The 18862-nt window shown below is 38.8% G+C and overlaps 1 protein-coding gene across 10 annotated transcripts in view; it reads left to right on the forward strand.

Annotated features, from left to right (window-relative positions):
• dmd (dystrophin) overlaps window positions 1-18862 on the forward strand; it is a 283797-nt gene that overhangs the window by 252748 nt on the left and 12187 nt on the right. For all 10 annotated transcript variants that reach the window (XM_057829994.1, XM_057829988.1, XM_057829990.1 and 7 more), the window contains 9 exons: window positions 5365-5426; window positions 6097-6171; window positions 8287-8488; window positions 8564-8649; window positions 9552-9709; window positions 13226-13392; window positions 14437-14548; window positions 18257-18393; window positions 18513-18551. In XM_057829994.1, the coding sequence (XP_057685977.1) occupies window positions 5365-5426; window positions 6097-6171; window positions 8287-8488; window positions 8564-8649; window positions 9552-9709; window positions 13226-13392; window positions 14437-14548; window positions 18257-18393; window positions 18513-18551 (1038 nt within the window). The remainder of the gene's footprint in view (window positions 1-5364; window positions 5427-6096; window positions 6172-8286; window positions 8489-8563; window positions 8650-9551; window positions 9710-13225; window positions 13393-14436; window positions 14549-18256; window positions 18394-18512; window positions 18552-18862) is intronic.

Below are 18862 nucleotides of genomic sequence, written 5' to 3' on the forward strand. Positions count from 1 at the left end.
ATTTATGTAAACATTGTTATGTGGAATGTCCATACATAATGTACAGGTCTGTGGACAAGGATGCACAGAGGAGAGATTTTATTGAATATATTCACTTACAGGAGTGGCGTTATTGCGCATCGATGGCTTTTTATTATTCTAGAAATATCACGCTATACGTTGATTTAAGTGAGCTCATTGACTAAAAGTATTTTATCAATAAAGCCTATTTTACAGATCCTGCCCCGAATTACTTGTAGGCATGGAGGCTTTTGTATGCTTTTAGAGTTTGCTGGGTGTAAGTACTCGTGATATTTATGAGGTAATTATATTTCTGGGTATTTCAAAATTATCAATTCAGAAGCTGACAAAATGTCTTTCAAACACATGTTGGCAACAAATACGGATCAGTTGAACCAGTGTGCTCTATCTTGGAAATATGTCCCTCACTCTGCATGCCTGTTAACCTATCTGTATTGTTCAATAACATGTATTTTTTGTGACTATTTGCATTTAATTTGTACTACATACAAGCCAAGGTATGTTAGCTGGCCAAAATGGCAGAAGGTTCTCAGTGGGGTTGTTACGTGATAATCGTGACATTGGTGAAAAACCTCCAGCAAGGCTTTCCCGAAATGAAAAGTAAATCGCACCACCTAATCGCATTTTAGGCAGGAAGTGTAGATAATTGGATCCGTGAAAAGGACTTGAATAGTTTTGGCGGTAACTTTGAGAGTTTACTCTAGTTAGTGAGCTACTGTTTCAACCAAATTGCTTTGAGCTATAATTCAGACTGAGCAGGGATCAGCTTGATGGTCCCACTCTGTAGTGTACCAAAGGTGAGGAATGTGTCGCAATTATCAAAGTTTTTGCCATTGCCCTGGTGTTACTTATGAACACTTCCACCAAAATAGCAGTAAATCCCTCTGCCAGCCCCTCTCCTATTTGAGGTACGGTCTGACGTCACGGCAGCGCTGCTCTCGAATACAACATGTTTCTATTTGTGTAGCCTCCCCTTCGTGCAAACGTACATATGTCTTGCCACACACAACGGCAAGCAACGTTCCATTGTGCGTGTACTGCCCTCTCACCACATACACAAAACATGTTTTTCCGACATTTCGCTGTACGATGCAAAGTGTAGTGTGAAAAGGCCTCATAACAGCTCAGCCCCTGCCTTCTTTCAAATGTGCCAGCATTCATGCATCTGTGAAATTATAAGCATCCAGTCTAACCAGCCTCTGTGCATGGTGAGGTGCTTTTGGGCCGGGGTAAAAAAAATAGAGCCACCAATGACTCAATTAGCCCGAAACATACATCAAAGTAAAAAATATTTGTCTTTTTTCTACTGATTATGTCGTAGAGTGCACTAAGAATCATTTAAGACGGGAATACAAAATGGCAAATTTTATTCATAGGATTTTTTTTTTTTTTTAATGTAACAGCTTCACCTTATAGCTTTTTTTCCAAGCCCCCACTCTGTCGCTACGCTGGCCTTCGGATTCTAGGGGCAGCATATTTATATTTTCCCCGTAAGAACACCATTTTGGGCTTTATCTGAATCTGAGGACATTCAACCCTTTTCTGCATTGCTAAACAGTAGCATCAACACTTTGGTCTGTCCTTGGGGTGCAATATGCTTATCTTTGAGCGTTGACTTTCATAAGTGCATTGGTAAGTTGTTGTTTTATTTTTTAGTTTTTGGTCCTCCTGTGATGAATTTGAGTGAAACATGCTTGGGTGTAGCTAAACAGCATGCAACCATATTGTCAGTTGTGTTTGTCAGGTGTGCATGCTAATGTATAATAATGAGGTGTCCAATGCATCATGGTTTTTAAGTGTATGTGTCATACATATTGAGTTGAATGTCTTAACTATTTTTATGCAGGTCGTGTTTTTCAAGTACAGTTGAACTCCTCTTTAGTGAGACTAAAGGAACATTGTGCAAAACTAGGCATGTGTATGGATTATTTTGAAGTGTTCTCCTGACAAAGGTTAACTGCAGCCAAGCTTGTTCGACCAACTTTGACGTGTGCACTTTTAAAAGCTCAGCTGGATAAGGGGAAGTAAGGAGGCAAAGGAAATAGAGGCGTCATTGTCATTTTTTTAGCTGCAAAATTGTGGACAGGCTGTATAACGCAGTAAAAGAAGGTCGGTTTCTTTTCTGGTTGTCTTATTTCTTTAATGAAAATCGTAGATGAGTGATTCTTAGCCAGTGTGCTATGGCTTTTTATTGTGCTGTGAGAGATCATTTTGTGTGCTGTGGTAAATTCTCAGATTTTAATAAAGTGATCCAAAACCTATTCATTACAAATTATGTATCTTTGTTTCTCTATTAGGCTTTTAGCACAATTGAAATCAAAATGAAATCAATCAAAATGCAAAACATAGATCATCAAAACATCGTAATCATTTAAAAATGTTGTTTTGTTGTTTTTATTCAAATGTCAACTGTTTCAGCAACAAAACTGTCAGTGCATCATTACATTTTTTGTTGCTTAAGGGGAAATTTAACTTACTGTGTACTGGCATTTTAGCAAACTTGAAATCAAGCCAATACTGAGTTCACCTTCGGAACTCGAACGTACACACACTGTAGATACCGGCAATGACCTACCCACGTGGATGATTTTGGTTTGGTTATTTTTAGAGATGTAATTAAATCGTTCTCTAATTGTATTTAACGTTACAGACATAATATGTTACTCTCATCCAGAGTCTTTAGTTTAGGCTTAAGGTAGGGTTATCAAATTTATCCCGATAACGGCAGTAATGAATTTTTTTGAAAATGTATCATGTTAAAATTTTTAACGCAGTTAATGCATGCGTTGCACGATCCGCTCACGCAATGTCGCGCTCAATCTGTAATGGCGCCGTTTTACCTATATAGAGAAATAATAGGCAGCGTAAAATGAGTAGAGTGAATTTTGGCAGCCTTTGGAGCCTTTTATTAATAGGCTAAAGCCTTACAATCCCCCTCCCTACGATAAGAAATATCATGGGAAGCAAGGTAGCAATTGATCTTTGTCTTAACACCGTATGTTATTTCCCAAACCAGAGAAGATATATCAATTGGTAGCACTATGCACAGTCATGGTTCTACTTCCCATCATGCATTTGGGTTGAATGGCTGCAGTATCATTTACTGAAAGCTCAACAAATACACTAGATGGCAATATTTAATCACAATATACAAAATCACAAGTCTTTCTATCCATGGATCCCTCTCAGAGAAAGAATGTTAATAATGTAAATGCCATCTTGAGGATTTATTGTCATAATAAACAAATACAGTACTTATGTACTGTATGTTGAATGTATATATTTGTCCGAGTTTTATTCATTTTTTTCTTAATGCATTGCCAAAATGTATAAGATCGGGAAAAATTATCGGGAATGATTGGAATTGAATCGGGAGCAAAAAAAAAGCAATCGGATCGGGAAATATCGGGATCGGCAGATACTCAAACTAGAACGATCGGGATCGGATCGAGAGCAAAAAAACATGATCGGAACAACCCTAGTTATTTTATTTCAGTCATTCAGCAAACTCCATGCAGCTCATGCTATGGTAAGAAAAAAAAAAACGTGTCCACCAGGTGCACTAACTAGCACTGTGGCCCTGGGCGCACATTTATAGCACAATTTCTATAATGGCATTGGTTGTGTCCCCTGGTGGCAAAAAAAAAACAATAACATGGTTTCAAAATAAACAAACTGATACAAAAATGTATAGGAAATATGGCTTCTACAGATTGTGTTAAATGTGTATGTGGGATAAGCGGCTTGGAAGATGAACTAATGAATATTGTATTAAATCAACAGAAGGCTCTTGAACTGAATCGAATCGTAGCACACTTTGTAATGTTGGGGAATATTGTATGAATTTCCAGTTTGTTTTTTGGGTAAAGTTATCTGAAGCCAACATTTGTGATGATAGAGTTGTGTTTATGACCATGGAATGAGTAGCTAGGCACAACTGTGAAAGCACCATTACCACTGAAAGTTACAAAGTGAATAGGTAGGAATTCCATGGAAAGCAGTTTACATGTTGTGTTTGAACTTCCTGTTTGTGTGCAATTTTTAGTAATTTGTATCTCAATTTTCTCAAAGCGTCTGTCTTGTTTCTTATCTAGTTAAAAGTTAACATTTTCCCTTGATAGTTGTTTGTCGTGCATTATTAAATGTAAAATGTTTTATGGCTTAATTTTAGTTGGGCAAATACTTTATTAGCAGGGGTGAACATAATTTTTTTGCCCAGGTTCTCAGAGGAGGACCTGGAGATGTGACTTGGTCCTCATTGAGCTTGAGAGCCGACCCGCCTGATGCGATAAATTTATGACAAGCTTTACTTAGAGCCAATTAACTTTAATTAATTATATTAACAATTAATGCTTGATTAAAATCAACTGGCACAACAAAATTGCCATTACTTTGAAGGTAAATGTAAAGAAATAAAAAGCACCAATTCAAAATAAAGGGCATTATGCGGCTCCCACATTAACTCCAAGCCTTTTTAAAAGTGAGTTGTCCTCCTCATAAGACCTCATTGAACGTGCATGTTTAGCTTTGTAAAATGCAAGCAAAAACACGTTTGTCAGTGCATGTCGCTGTTCATTACCTTTATTCCGCCACTTGTCCATAGGGCGAGTGGGGTCCGGTTTGACATCGATAGTTTGCTTAATTGCCACATGCTCTCTGTTTTTTTCGTGCTTTTCAAAGTTTGGATGGCTGATGTTCTTTGACCCTACATAAAATGCGCTGCTCTTATCGGCGACATTGGGATTCTCACGGCACATTTTGTACCGCATTTCCGTGCGAGCATCATTTACTTCTAGCAATGGTACCTCCTGTAGCCACTTTTCAGCATAAGTCCTTTTTTTCGGTAGCTCCGGTGACGTCTCTGTCGTCTGTCTGTCTTTTGACAGGGGTGGGGGAACACGGAAGTAATTACTCAGTGTGGCCTGCCTCTTCGACATTTTGAGAAGTTTTCTCGTGTCCGCCGCAAATACAGTGGTCAGCCATCGGTACGCAAAAGCGTGTGGAAGCCGTTGAGAGCCAGCGCGTTTGTCTACGTCCAGTACGCATGCGCGCATGCGGACCACTTATGTGCACCCCTGTTTATTAGTCTAGAGACCAATGTGTTGACTTATTCAATCTTTTTGAGATGTACAGTACAGCTTAGTTTTTTTTGTTTTTACTTATTTTTTTTACTCATACCTATTGACACTTGAAAGGCAAAAATTTATTTCATCTTGAACATATTATTGTCTGACTGGAGTAATAACAGCGTAAGCAAGACATCTTTAACCCAGCAGAAGAATTCATTTCAATGACAGTACTGTAATAAAGCATATTTTCTATTGTTTCGCACTCCTCAAACAGCCACCAGACCCAAACAACATGCTGGGACCATCCGAAGATGACGGAGCTCTATCAATCATTGGGTAGGAGTCAATATTTGTATATATTTATATTTGCAAATGTGTTAGTTCTTTAAACATAATAATGTTCTTTAGCCAATGAGATGTAACTTCCTAATTTCTTTCAAGAAAAGAACCCCCTGAAACCGAGGAGGCGGACTTTATGGAAAGGTTAAGCATGTGTATTAAGCAGAGTGAACCAATAAGTTTAAAAAAGAATAATAATAATTTTTTTTTTTTTTTTACAAATCAAGCACTTGCAAATATGACCGTGCCTTACGTCTTGCAGTTGCAATGAAAATGTTTGAAGCAAATATTTCACAACTCTTTCCACTCATCTCCCATAAATATGCCTGTATCTCAAAGCACTAAGGTTACAATTTGTGACATCTCAGTCAAAACACCAAATATTACAGTAAATGGTGAATGTAGCCATGCGCGAGTATGTCATAAAACGGCAATGGTACTCTCACAGCAAGCTGTAAGCAAAGCAGGGGGTTACATGCACTTTTTTTCTTTAAGCCAAATTCTTAATGTAAAACCTATTAAAAACAGCAAGGAAAAATCTTTATTTTCATGTAAAATGTACCCACAGAATTTGCTTTATTCACGGCAGGCGGATCATTTTGAATGTGTTTATTCCAAGCGGTGCATTGCAAAACCACATATTTTCTGACTCATATGTCTTTTTCAGCTGACCTGAACAACGTTCGATTCTCAGCCTACCGAACAGCCATGAAACTCAGACGCCTACAGAAAGCTTTGTGCTGTGAGTGGTCCTCTTTAGCCATTTGTCCATCCATTTTCTATCTTTTGCAAAGGTAGGGGCCAACTGACTCTGACTCTTTGACCGGGTTAAAGGTGGGGTATACTGTTCATTTATTAGCAATGAATCGCAGCATTGATACATCCAGATTTACTAACTGGACTTTTAGAGCAGGCTACTCGGAAGACCCACACAAACCTGCACGTGCGTGTCACGCATGTTTTTGTGTATTCCTAGGGAGCTCTGTACCCTTTATGCAACGCAGGGGCCAATAAGTCCATGTTTTGTGCGCTGATGCCCTCTAATAGCAAATTCCTAATCTACAGAAGGCTGCCCTCTAATGGCTAACTCCTAACCATAATTCTGTAATTAAATATTTAGCATTGATGCAGAAAAAAATAAAGAAAATCGGGCTCTGAGGAAAGATGGATACTGGCCCATGCTACTTAACTGTTTCAGGACGATCAGTTCACGACTGACTGAGTAGGACTTAAACCTTAGTGTCCACAAGAAGAAGAACAATAACCTGAGTGATGACTTGAGAGGCTTTTAGCCTTTAAAAACCTTTCAACTTTGTAATCTTTGGAAAACAATGACATTTGACAATGACAACCAACCCCATTTTTGACATGTCTGAGCCCAACCATTGAAAGAATCATACATTTTGCAGGTGAAAAAAAATAATCACTGTAATCTACGTTTTAATAAATAACTTGCACATGACGTAGTTTAACCTGATGTAGCCTCTGAAGTGTATGTCACACTAGAAGCCCTCGGCATTAATCAGTACCAAAGAAGTAGTTATTAGTTTAAAAGACATTGGGGAGTACAGCATTAGTAACCATTTTCTGCACTAAAAGGCACATCTTCATATAGATCAATATTGGCTAGGGTTAGGGTTCATGGCGTGCAATTCGCTTCAGCGCAGCTCCATCTAATGGATGCATAACGGAACTCCAACCACTACTACTACTGCCACTTAACGCGGTGCACCTTTAATATGAAAACAGTTATAAAATAGGCCATTCATTGAAGGTGTGCCTTATAGTGTGGGAAAATACCTCTTGTGTGATATTTCTTAGCTGTTTATTTGGTTGTGTTCCTTCATTCAACAATACCACATAACAACAAAAAATCCACTATAACAGAAAGTTCAAATGAACTACGACCACCCAGCTCCCTAAAAGTACATTATCATCAGCTCAGAGCCATTATAAGCACACCTGAAGAATGTGCATCCCCTCTACTGGCAAAATACAAAGCTGCAGGTGTTAATAAGTCCGCATTTAACCAATCTGATACTTTTTTATAAATCTAAAACCAAAGCACTGTGACAATAATATGAAATAAGGTCACAAATAAAGCAAAGTATCGTGTCAATTTGAATAGCAACTGCTTGTACACCTTGCAAGCAATGAAATAATGTAACCACATTTAACCAGAAATGCTAACAAAACAAAATATACACATCTCCAAAATACTACACAACACTCATGAATACAAAACAAAGGAAGAATATTAGTAGCTATGCTTGTATAGGGCCCAAACAACATGAGAAACACAGGCAGGCAATAAGTGGACATGATAGCACTCCCATATGCATATTGGCCCAGAACCGATATGAAAAACCGATGTCAATATTATCTGACATCATTTAAAAATGCTTTTATCGGCTGATATTATCTGGAAGCTCTAGTCTAAACTTTTAAGTACAATGCGCCATATAGGATAAAATTTGTGCAAAGGTACTTTGCAGTGACAGCTAATAAAAATGAAGAGTCGTCCAACTATATAAAGTGACCTGAAATTCAGTACTGTGATTAAATGGTTGTCATGTAAAATCACAGTTTTCAAAGATTAATTACGTAAATCCCCAAAAGGTATCCACTGAACTTGACACTTAAAATGGAATTTGCAGTGAAAGTCATCCTCGTAAGCAGCATGTGGTGTTAAATTCAATAACTTTCAATTGATGTTTTAAATGTCATCTTGAAATGTGTTGCTTCTTTGCCCTCTCGTCACCATCCTAAAGGTTTCTCCACATAGCGTTTGAAGTGAACACAGTTTGCTGAGTTGAAAGACGGTGGTGTTCTCACTGTGTTCTCTTTTCTTGTCAAGTGGACTTACTGAACATGCCGATGGCGTGTGAAGTGTTTGACCAGCATAGCCTGAAGCAGAATGAGCAGCTGCTTGACATCTCCCAGCTGGTAGCCTGTCTGACCAGCCTATATCAGCGGCTGGAGCAAAGTCATGCACACCTGGTCAGTGTCCCTCTGTGCGTCGACATGTGTCTCAACTGGCTACTCAACGTCTATGACACGTATGTGCACAGAAAGTTACTTAGTTGTATTAAGCTGTATCACACTTGAAGTATTCATGATTTGTTATTTACCAGTGGTCGCAGCGGAAAGATTCGTACCTTATCCTTCAAAACTGGAATCATCTCACTTTGCAAAGCGCACCTGGAGGATAAATACAGATGTAAGACATGTGCACATTTGAATGGCATTACTAAAAATTGTGTTAACTTGTGAATGTTGAGAGATGCCCTTGTTGAGGTGAAACGGGGGGGGGGGGGGGGGGGCATTATGAAAGTGAATTCATAACCCTTTTCACTGTGGCTTGAAAAATGATTTTAGTTCTTTTCTACTGCTGTAAAACAAGGCTTTAAGTGTCAGTCAAGATGATGATACTTGGGGTAAATAGCTTTTAAACGAGACGGAACTCCCCCTGTAAGTGGTAACTTGATTAAAAACTAGTGTATACTCGTATAGAAAAAAGATAACAGGAGTAGGGACCGACTCGTTTACTTGTGTAAAAGTAGAGGGTACACTAAAGTAATACAAAATGTTCTTAAACAAGGCTCTGCATGGTTAAGTGCTACATCAGTTGACTTTCCCTCTCTGTATTTGCATCTATCATTTATGCCTTATCATCCTTGGAACTTGAAAGACGTAACTGGTTTTGTTGTAGAAAGCAAGACTAAAATATCTGTTGTCAAATTTCAGGAAAAAAGGATGTATATCTGATTTATCAGCTGTAGTATGGTGAAAGCATTTGCAATGTAATACAACCCCCATAAGTGAAAGATTAATTGTAAAACAATATTAATTGAATTATGTAATGAAAGAGACAATGGCACTACTACTTTTTGTTTGTTTGGATTTTGCTGACAAAAAAGTTTGCGGCCAAAATGTCCAATGTCCAATTTGGTAGAACATTTGTTCAAATTCCCATTTATACCTAAATGGTAAATAGTGATTTGCCTTGTTGAAAATGAATTCACTCAAACTAAAAAAAAAAAAAAAAAATCACATGACATCACATTTTCTACAGGAAACACTTCCAATGATATTACTACTAAAAAAATGTATCTTTGACAGTCTTGTTTAGGCAGGTTGCAAGCGCGACCGGTTTCTGTGACCAGCGTCGTCTCGGTCTTCTTCTCCACGACTCGATCCAGATCCCACGGCAACTTGGAGAGGTGGCTTCATTCGGTGGTTCCAACATCGAGCCCTCTGTGCGAAGCTGCTTCCAGTTTGTAAGTGATATCCCTTTGCTGAATGTTTTTGGTTACTGTCTGCAGTGTGTTTTTGGCCACAAAGGCAGAAATTGCAAGTTAAAAGCAAAACAAAAACAGGTACAAGTAATTGTATAACAATCAGAGATGAACCAGTATTTTTAATCTTCAAATTTCTTTGTACACACGCCTCTACAATAAAGGCTGTTTGATTAATCGATTTTGAACGGAAACTGACTTTTCTGGTTAAAACAATGTTAAAAACCTTCAAATAGGTACGTTCGAGTTTCAAAACCCCACCATTTTGGTTTATCTAAGCCGCCGTAGTTTCCTCTGTATTTCCGGTTTCTCCCTTGAGAGCGCGCAGTCTTCAATAGCAAGAACGATGACAGGGCTACCAGCGATTCTGCTACTTTTGCCCAGCCAAATTTGGACACAAATTGGATAACGTCATGAGTAAGCGTATTATTTACCGTAATTTCCCGAATATAAGGCGCACCCGTGTATAATGCGCACCCCAAATTTACTTGTAAAATCTAGGGAAAATTATTGTACCCGTTTATAACGTGCACCCTAATTTTAGAAGAAAACAGAGCTTGTGTACAGATACAGAGATGTCATTTTACTGACTGGTGAAACACAGCACAAGCATAGCACATTGGTAGTTCAAAACATTACCGTAAACTGACAATATTTACGGTAATAATATGATTTGACAACTTCTCCAACTTACCAGAATCTAGGAGAAAACAAAACAGATGTGACTTTTCTTTTAAAGGCTGCCGTATAACTTGCTCGTTTCCTCATGATGAATAAATGTTTCTTCCATGGATTGATACGGTAAAATGAAAGTGAGAACGCAAGTCGGAAATCCGTGAGAGCTCATAGCTGTCAACTCGACAGTAACAAAAGGAACTATTGTTATTTGGGTTTGAGTTTCCCGAGGGACCGATATAGTTGACGGACACAGGAAGTGTGTGTCCTTACATTTGTTATGGTCCGAATTGCGGAGCTGCAATAAACGTCGACTCAAATGAGTTCAAGAAACTAAATTCTGTGCTTTATGAAGAGTGAAAAAAGCAGAATTTAACACAGACGAAATCATTCGGCCGATTAGAGTGAAGTATTACCGAAACAAAACGGTGATGTCACGTACCGTAATGGTCGGCAACGGGTCGCCGCATACCTTTTTTCAACACAACGTGGCCGTGTCAATGAAAAAAAATCGGTTTATATATATATGTAATACATATATATTTCTGTCTCCATCCATGTACCCGTTTATAATGCGCACCATGAGTTTACAAGTTGATTTTGGGGGGAAAAAGTGCGCGTTATATTCGGGAAATTACGGTATATATCGTAATCGATATTGGAAAATCGGGTTTGAGAGAAAATAATCGGGATTTTCTTCTTAGGCAAAATCGAACAGCCCTACCTCCAATGGAGCACCTTAAATCCATTAAGGCCTGTTGCACACTGGGCGATGCATACGTTGGTGTGCAGTATTTGGTTTTCTTTTTATCAAACTCCAGAAATATATTGTGATTGTCAAGGCATGAGTGAATGGCCACAAAGGAAAGAAAATAGGCAACAATAATTTGATATTTGGAGAGGCTGCTGTTACTGACTGATCGCTGACTGTTCCTGTGCATTTTATCCAAGAAGACTCTGCATGCTTGCCTCCTTGCCACAGTTACATAAATTATGTATACGTCTGACTATTTTACAGTGCTCACAACAACAAGCAAAAAATCTGAAAGAACGAAGGCTTATTTGTAAAACTCGGTCACCGTCTCACTGTGGTAAAGTCTCAGCGTATGTTTTGGCGAAATAAATTGTCCTTTTCCTTTGTTTATATACTGCGTCATAATTGCTGCAGTAATGGAGCATTTTGAAATTATAAAAGTACTGTATCCTATTTTACACAGTTGTCAGTGATCTTCGTTGTTTTCAGAATTTGAAACCTTCAAACTGAAGCCCATGTCATCAGTCATTAAAGAGCATACGACAGGAGAAAAAAGTCTTAAATAGCATTATTATGTGAATTAGAATCATATTTTGAGACGATTCGACTATATACAACAATTTAGCAAAGCGCAGATGACGAGAAATTAGTCTTTTAATCTGCCGGTTAGCCACGCCTACCATTATAGGGCTCTAGCGTCCCCAACAGGTGGATGATGTCAGCGGGAGACTGGGCTCATCGGTTTTACTATTCAGCACATTGAGGGGGAATTATTCAGAACGAGGAAAACGTGACGAAGAGAGCCGCAAAATATCATTGTTTCAGTCTCTCTACTCCAATATTTTTACAGGATATTCTTTTTGTCCAAGTATTTTTCCCCAATAGCTAAATAAATGGCTTGAGAAGGACCAGTCAGCCCGTCGAGGGGGAACTATTCACAACGAGGAAAACGCGACGAAGAGAGCTGCAAAATGTCATTGTTTCTGTCTCTTTACTTCAGTATTTTTACAGGATATTCTTTTTATCAAAGTATTTTCCCAAATTGCTAAATAAATGGCATGGTCATGACAAATAACAGTCTTGTGCTAAATGGAATATGAAATAAAAATGCACTTATTCAGAACGACATGGCAAAATTACTCCATAATGGTCAAAACTGTCGACTTCACCTTTAATGTCGCACCTCCCGAACGATATTTTATGACACTTAAATCGGACATATGTCATTTCTTCGGAGAATGTAAACAAACCAAGAGGCGTGACAGCTATCCGACATGCTAACCCAAACCAAGTGATGTTTCAAAGTCTTCGAAGCGGAAAATCACACATAACTAGCCCGGATTATTTGACATAACGACTGGGTTGTCGATTGTCTTTGTGGATCGGCAAACCGCCCGGCGGAGAGCAATTTACAGCTCGTTCCCCGGAGGAGGGCGGCTGCAGTTGTTGTGCAGCTAACGTGCAGCTAATGTGCATGAGGAGAGCTTTTTATATGCCTATCAATGATCAAATGTAAATAGTCCTTTATTTAAAGAAAGTTTGTAGTGTTTACTTTGTAATCGCTGTATTCGTATTTGACATAATACAAAACAAGATGTTTACTCACTTCCTCGTAAGTCCAATGGTCCCACAGTAGTCGGGCTTGTTTTGGCCAATATCCACGGTGAATGGGAACCTTTTGAAACTCCAAAAAGGCGCACACGCCTCTCCCTTATACAGCAAGATTTTTCTGCAGCCGTTTGGCTGGCGTGATGCGAAAAATAAACGTATTATTCCGCAAAATCAGCTGAATCCTTAGTCCTCATACACAACAGTACGGCTGTATAGTCATCCGTACACGTCACAGCGCCCTCCTCCTCAATGCAAGACCGAAGCCGGAAGTCACTCATTTTCATGGCGCGGCATTCAAAAAACTAAATAAATATAGCGATCGCTTCCACACACATCCAAGCGGTCCATATCATTCAGGAGTATAAAATACCGCGTGTATTATAGAATAAAATGCTTTTTTTTGTCACATGCACTTTAAATTTACAATTCTCTTTTTGTGTTCCCTTGACCTTGGCCAGGCCAACAACAAGCCAGAACTAGAAGCTGCCATGTTCCTGGACTGGATGCGTCTAGAACCTCAGTCCATGGTGTGGCTGCCCGTGCTGCACCGTGTGGCTGCCGCTGAAACCGCCAAACACCAGGCCAAGTGTAACATCTGCAAGGAGTGTCCCATTATTGGCTTCAGGTCAGCACAAAGTACTGTCTTAACACCTGCGTAAGCAGACATTGGGGAAATTTTGGTGCATCATCAGTTTCACTACATAAAGGGCAATAAAGCATGAAATTAATTTAGTTTTTACTGAAGCCCAAATTGAAACAAAATGAAACTAATACTCTTGTCTATATGCATTTTTGAGTGCCGGTCGTGGAGCTATAATAGCACCCTGTGGTCTCATCGCTACAGTCTTAATCATGTACCAACAGCTTTCTTTTTGTTTTGGGTGAAATGTATTCTTTTATACATCATTAATCTTTATTTCTTCAACAGTCGCAGAGCAAAGATGTTTTGGTTGCAGACAAAATGCCACTGTTCTCCCTGTCATTGTTAAATGTTTGCCATCTTCTAGCATTTTGTTGACACAAAGAGAGAATTGAACCAATTGCGTTATTTGTTCTGTAAACATATATCTTCATATCCACTAGCTTAATGCTCAGACTTGAAACTACACAGTTTGTGGCCCAATTTTTCATTGACAGAAATGTCTTGTTGAATGTTGTGGCCTGCATCTCTAGTTTGGAGGTGTCAGTTACGTCGTGTAGTGTGACATATTTGCTTCATGGCCATGACTCAAAGTCTGGCGTGTCAGTTTTTGCCTGTCTTGCTACATTTGTTGCTAAATATTAACCATTCATGTCACTCCATGACTGACATGCTTTTTTTCTGGAAGTACGGATGCCAGCAGCAAACTATGCCTGCATACCGAGACCCTAGCTACTGGATGCTTGATTACAGTGCCCCCTATTTGCTGTCAATTTGTCATTCACAAATTCATTTTCAATTTAAATGACCTTATTTGCAAATAGCATTGTTTATTCATTATTTATAACCTGATCCCTTGCTAATGTATTGCCCTTTTTTGATATTGCTAGGAAATTAAAAACTACGGTACTGGAACTGTGGTGAAAACAGGACCTTACAGTAGCTCATTGTCTTTGATCGATTCCATAATTTTTGCTTTCTACATTTAGACCTTACCTAATTTGATCTCGATTGTTCTTTCACTTACAGATACCGAAGTCTGAAACATTTCAACTATGACATTTGCCAAAGCTGCTTCTTCTCCGGTCGCGTTGCCAAGGGACACAAGATGCAGTACCCTATGGTGGAGTACTGCACCCCGGTATGAGTACATCTCTATTCATCTATTGAATCGTGTAAATAAAATAGAGCCGACTCTAAAATAAGAATCATCCTCCTACTCAGATCTGTAATACCAGGATCATTACGATACTACTTGTTCATAGTAGATGGTATTGTGCACATGCTTTTTCAGCAAAGAGTGCAGTAAGTTTATTTCAAAAACTGGCTTTACAAAGTAAACTTGTGTTGTAATTAATAGCCCAATTAAAACCTTACATTTGAAACAACAACCATATTACTGTCACTAAACGGCTTCCCTAAATGACTTAATATTTATAATTTTTAAGTTTTGATTGTATGCATGATGAGAGGCAAATACAGGTAGTCCCCAGGTTACGTTGTACCGGACTTACGTGAGTTCGACTTTACAATGCCAGAGTCTCGTCCGCCATTCTGTCTCCAGTAGTTTTTTTTTTGTCACGTAGACAATACCTAGTTCTTGCCATCTCAGGATCCCCTCCTCCCCCAGCAGTGTTGCCGCCGTCCTGCAGTCCCTGGCTTCAGGTCCCACTTCCTGCTGCTGCTGCTGCTTCTTCCGCGCTGCCGACTCAATTTGCGAATCCCTTATCCAGCTTTTTTTAATTTGGACAGCGGACTCGCGTTAAGAGAGGCAACGCTGGCAACCTGAGCGGCCATGATATCCCCAATCTGTCACCTCCCTACTCTTTCCACAGTGCCCTTTTCTCTCAGCAAGCCGACTCACTCGCGAGTGAAGTCCGATTTCATATATATTTATATATGTGTATATATGTATGTATATATATATATATATATATATATATATATATATGTATGTATATATATATATGTGTGTATGTGTATATATATATATATATATATATATATATACATACACACACACAGTGGGGCAAATAAGTATTTAGTCAACCACTAATTGTGCAAGTTCTCCCACTTGAAAATATTAGAGAGGCCTGTAATTGTCAACATGGGTAAACCTCAACCATGAGTGACAGAATGTGGGGAAAAGAAACAGAAAAAAAAACATTGTTTGATTTTTAAAGAATTTATTTGCAAATCATGGTGGAAAATAAGTATTTGGTCAATACCAAAAGTTCATCTCAATACTTTGTTATGTACCCTTTGTTGGCAATAACGGAGGCCAAACGTTTTCTGTAACTTCACAAGATTTGCACACACTGTTGCTGTTATTTTGAACAATTCCACCATGCAGATCTCCTCTAGAGCAGTGATGTTTTGGGGTGTCGTTGGGCAACACACTTTCAACTCCCTCCACAGATTTTCTATGGGGTTGAGATCTGAAGACTGGCTAGGCTACTCCAGGACCTTGAAATGCTTCTTACGAAGCCACTCCTTTGTTGCCCTGGCTGTGTGTTTGGGATCATTGTCATGCTGAAAGACCCAGCCACGTCTCATCTTCAATGCCCTTGCTGATGGAATGAGATTTTCACTCAAAATCTCTCGATACATGGCCCCATTCATTCTTTCCTTTACACAGATCAGTGGTCATGGTCCCTTTGCAGAAAAACAGCCCCAGTGCGGCGCATTGTGTTACTGATAGTAGCCTTTGTTACTCTGGTCCCAGCTCTCTGTAGGTCATTCAGTAGGTGCCCCCGTTTGGTTCTGGGATTTTTGCTCACCGTTCTTGTTATGATTTTGGCGCCACAGGGTGAGGAGGGAGTTGAAAGTCCGTGTTGCCCAACGACAGCCCCAGAACATCACTGCTCTAGAGGAGATCTGCATGGAGGAATGGGTCAAAATATCAGCAACAGTGTGTAAAAAGCTTGTGAAGAGTTACAGAAAACGTTTGGCCTCTGTTATGCCAACAAAGCGTACATAACAAAGTATTGAGATGAACTTTATGTATAGACCAAATACTTATTTTCCACCATGATTTGCAAATAAATTCTTTAAAAATCAAACAATGTGATTTTTGGGGGTTTTTTCCCCACATTCTGTCTCTCATGGTTGAGGTTTACCCATGTTGACAATTACAGGCCTCTCTAACAGGCCTCCCCACTGTGTGTGTGTATATATATATATACAGGTATATATATATATATATATATATATTTTTTTTTTTTTAAAGCTCGAATAGTCACTGAATATAACGGGATGTAACACAATGTACCTCACGATATCCTATTTTTTTGCTTTAACTTATTAATATAACGTATAAAACATGTTTTTCGACAGTTATTTTGAGATTGGGGGTGGGGGTAATTAGGGGTACTTAAAAGTTTAATTTCGCCAGCCTTGGAACGGAACTCATTTGTAACCTTGGGGCTACCTGTATACATTTGGTTTTAATTACTGTGGGGGAAAAAATGCTATACGGTTAACTGGTGCGCAATTGCATTGCTGTTTTTGTTTTTGTTTTTCCGTTTATAATTTTGTCAGCTCAAACACTTATTTAGAATGATGAACTGTAATTTCTCAATCAGTAGATGAAATGCAACAATACGGCCAGATCCTCTAGCGATTTGATTTTCATACTTTTCAAATAAGTAAAAAAATAAAAAATAAGTCCGAAGCTGGCCCTGTAGCTTTTTATTTTTTGAAAAAGCAAGTTCATGCTGACCAATTAGTAGAGCATTTTACCCTGCGGTTAGAACTCTCTTCTCCCGCCTTCTCAAAATGAGCAAAGCCAAAGCATTTTAAGCAACAGTAAGGTACATCTTGTTTTGATGTGACCAAATAACAACAATTTTGTTGTTGTTTACTTATTGGTAGGCTGCTACGTCAGCATTTATACTGTGTGGTCACAAATACGGTCCCCCTGTCTTTCACAATAACATACGGTCCCCCTGTCTTTCACAATAAGCAATTGTAAAGTGAACACTGCCTAATCGTGGATTGCTCATGCAATGATTCGAAAACAAAGTTTAGAGCACGAGTAATATAATGTCTGTTTAACTCATGTGAATGGAATGTTTGCACGTAAAATGACGTCAGATTTCACATATGAATAGCAAACTCATATCCTGTTTAGTACCTCCCCCTATTTTCATGGAGCAAACAGAAAGACAATGCCCCAGAGAGTTAAGTTGGAGCTCTGCAAGAAAGATCCATTTTCAGGATCTGACAACAGCTAGCTGTGAGTGAAGGTTTTCACATTCTTATATTGGGAAGGAGAGAAGGATTATTACAAGATATCATAGCGAAGTGCAGGCATTCTGCCAAACAATAACAGGAAAATTGAAATGTTGAAAATGGTCGTATTTTGTGATTTTACAAAAGTAGTGGCAATTACTTCTTCACAGATATGTTTGTAATTTTTCTTTTGTAATTAGCTTCACATATGTATAATATATCTAGAAACAAATCTCTGAATTGACTTTGCATTATCTTTAAGAAAAAAATTGAGCAGGATAATTCAGGTTAATACCTCACGGAATCCCTGAGTACTATACTGTATAAGATGCCTCAGCATGACATTTAGACATGTGATTGGTCTTGTAGTGTCTTCTATGTCTTTCATGATCATCTAACAAAGCCTTTGTGATTGGTGTTTCATTAGTTTCCATCCATGTTTAGGGTTTTAATCCTCTTGAAGCAAAAGTTCAGTATTACAGAAATTAGCCAGGCTAAGAAAGTGAATACCGTAGCTCATCCTTGGGGTTTTGATCTGGAAAAATAAAACAGCAAAGCAGTCACACGCCACATTATTGTAAATTATTAGTGAACATGGTCCCCTCCTCCCATCTAGACTACTTCCGGTGAGGATGTCAGGGATTTCGCTAAAGTGCTGAAGAACAAATTCAGGACGAAACGCTACTTTACCAAACACCCACGCATGGGCTACCTACCCGTTCAAACCATCCTGGAAGGTGACAACATGGAAACGTAAGTCTCTTGTCTTTTTTTTGTATCAATCAGCTTTCATCATGCCTTTCTAGGTATGGCCTTCCCGCCACTCGTGTCATCTTGTTTGTTTGTCCTTATTTATTTTTGCTGTCTTGCAGCCCTATCACACTGATCAACTTTTGGCCTGTGGACCATGCGTAAGTACCTGTTCCAGTTCTTCAACTGCGTAATGGATAAAGTAAAACAATACGTACCAATTAAGCAAATGCATTTCTTTCTCTATTAGCATTATTGTTTGTTATGGTTTTTAGCACCTCAATGAGCTAGTACACTTTCACCGAAATACTTTCTCAGAGTGAATTTGTACTTGTAAAGGGTCATTATCTGAATTTTATCAAGTGAAATCATCAGTTTTTCAAGGACAAACTCCTGCATAATGGTTAGAGTCCTCTGAGATGGCTGAGTCTTATTTACACGTGTCTCATGCTGACTATGCCCCCCTGTGGGC

The sequence above is a fragment of the Corythoichthys intestinalis genome, chromosome 2, assembly GCF_030265065.1.
Source record: "Corythoichthys intestinalis isolate RoL2023-P3 chromosome 2, ASM3026506v1, whole genome shotgun sequence".
NCBI classification, from domain to species: Eukaryota; Metazoa; Chordata; class Actinopteri; order Syngnathiformes; family Syngnathidae; genus Corythoichthys; species Corythoichthys intestinalis.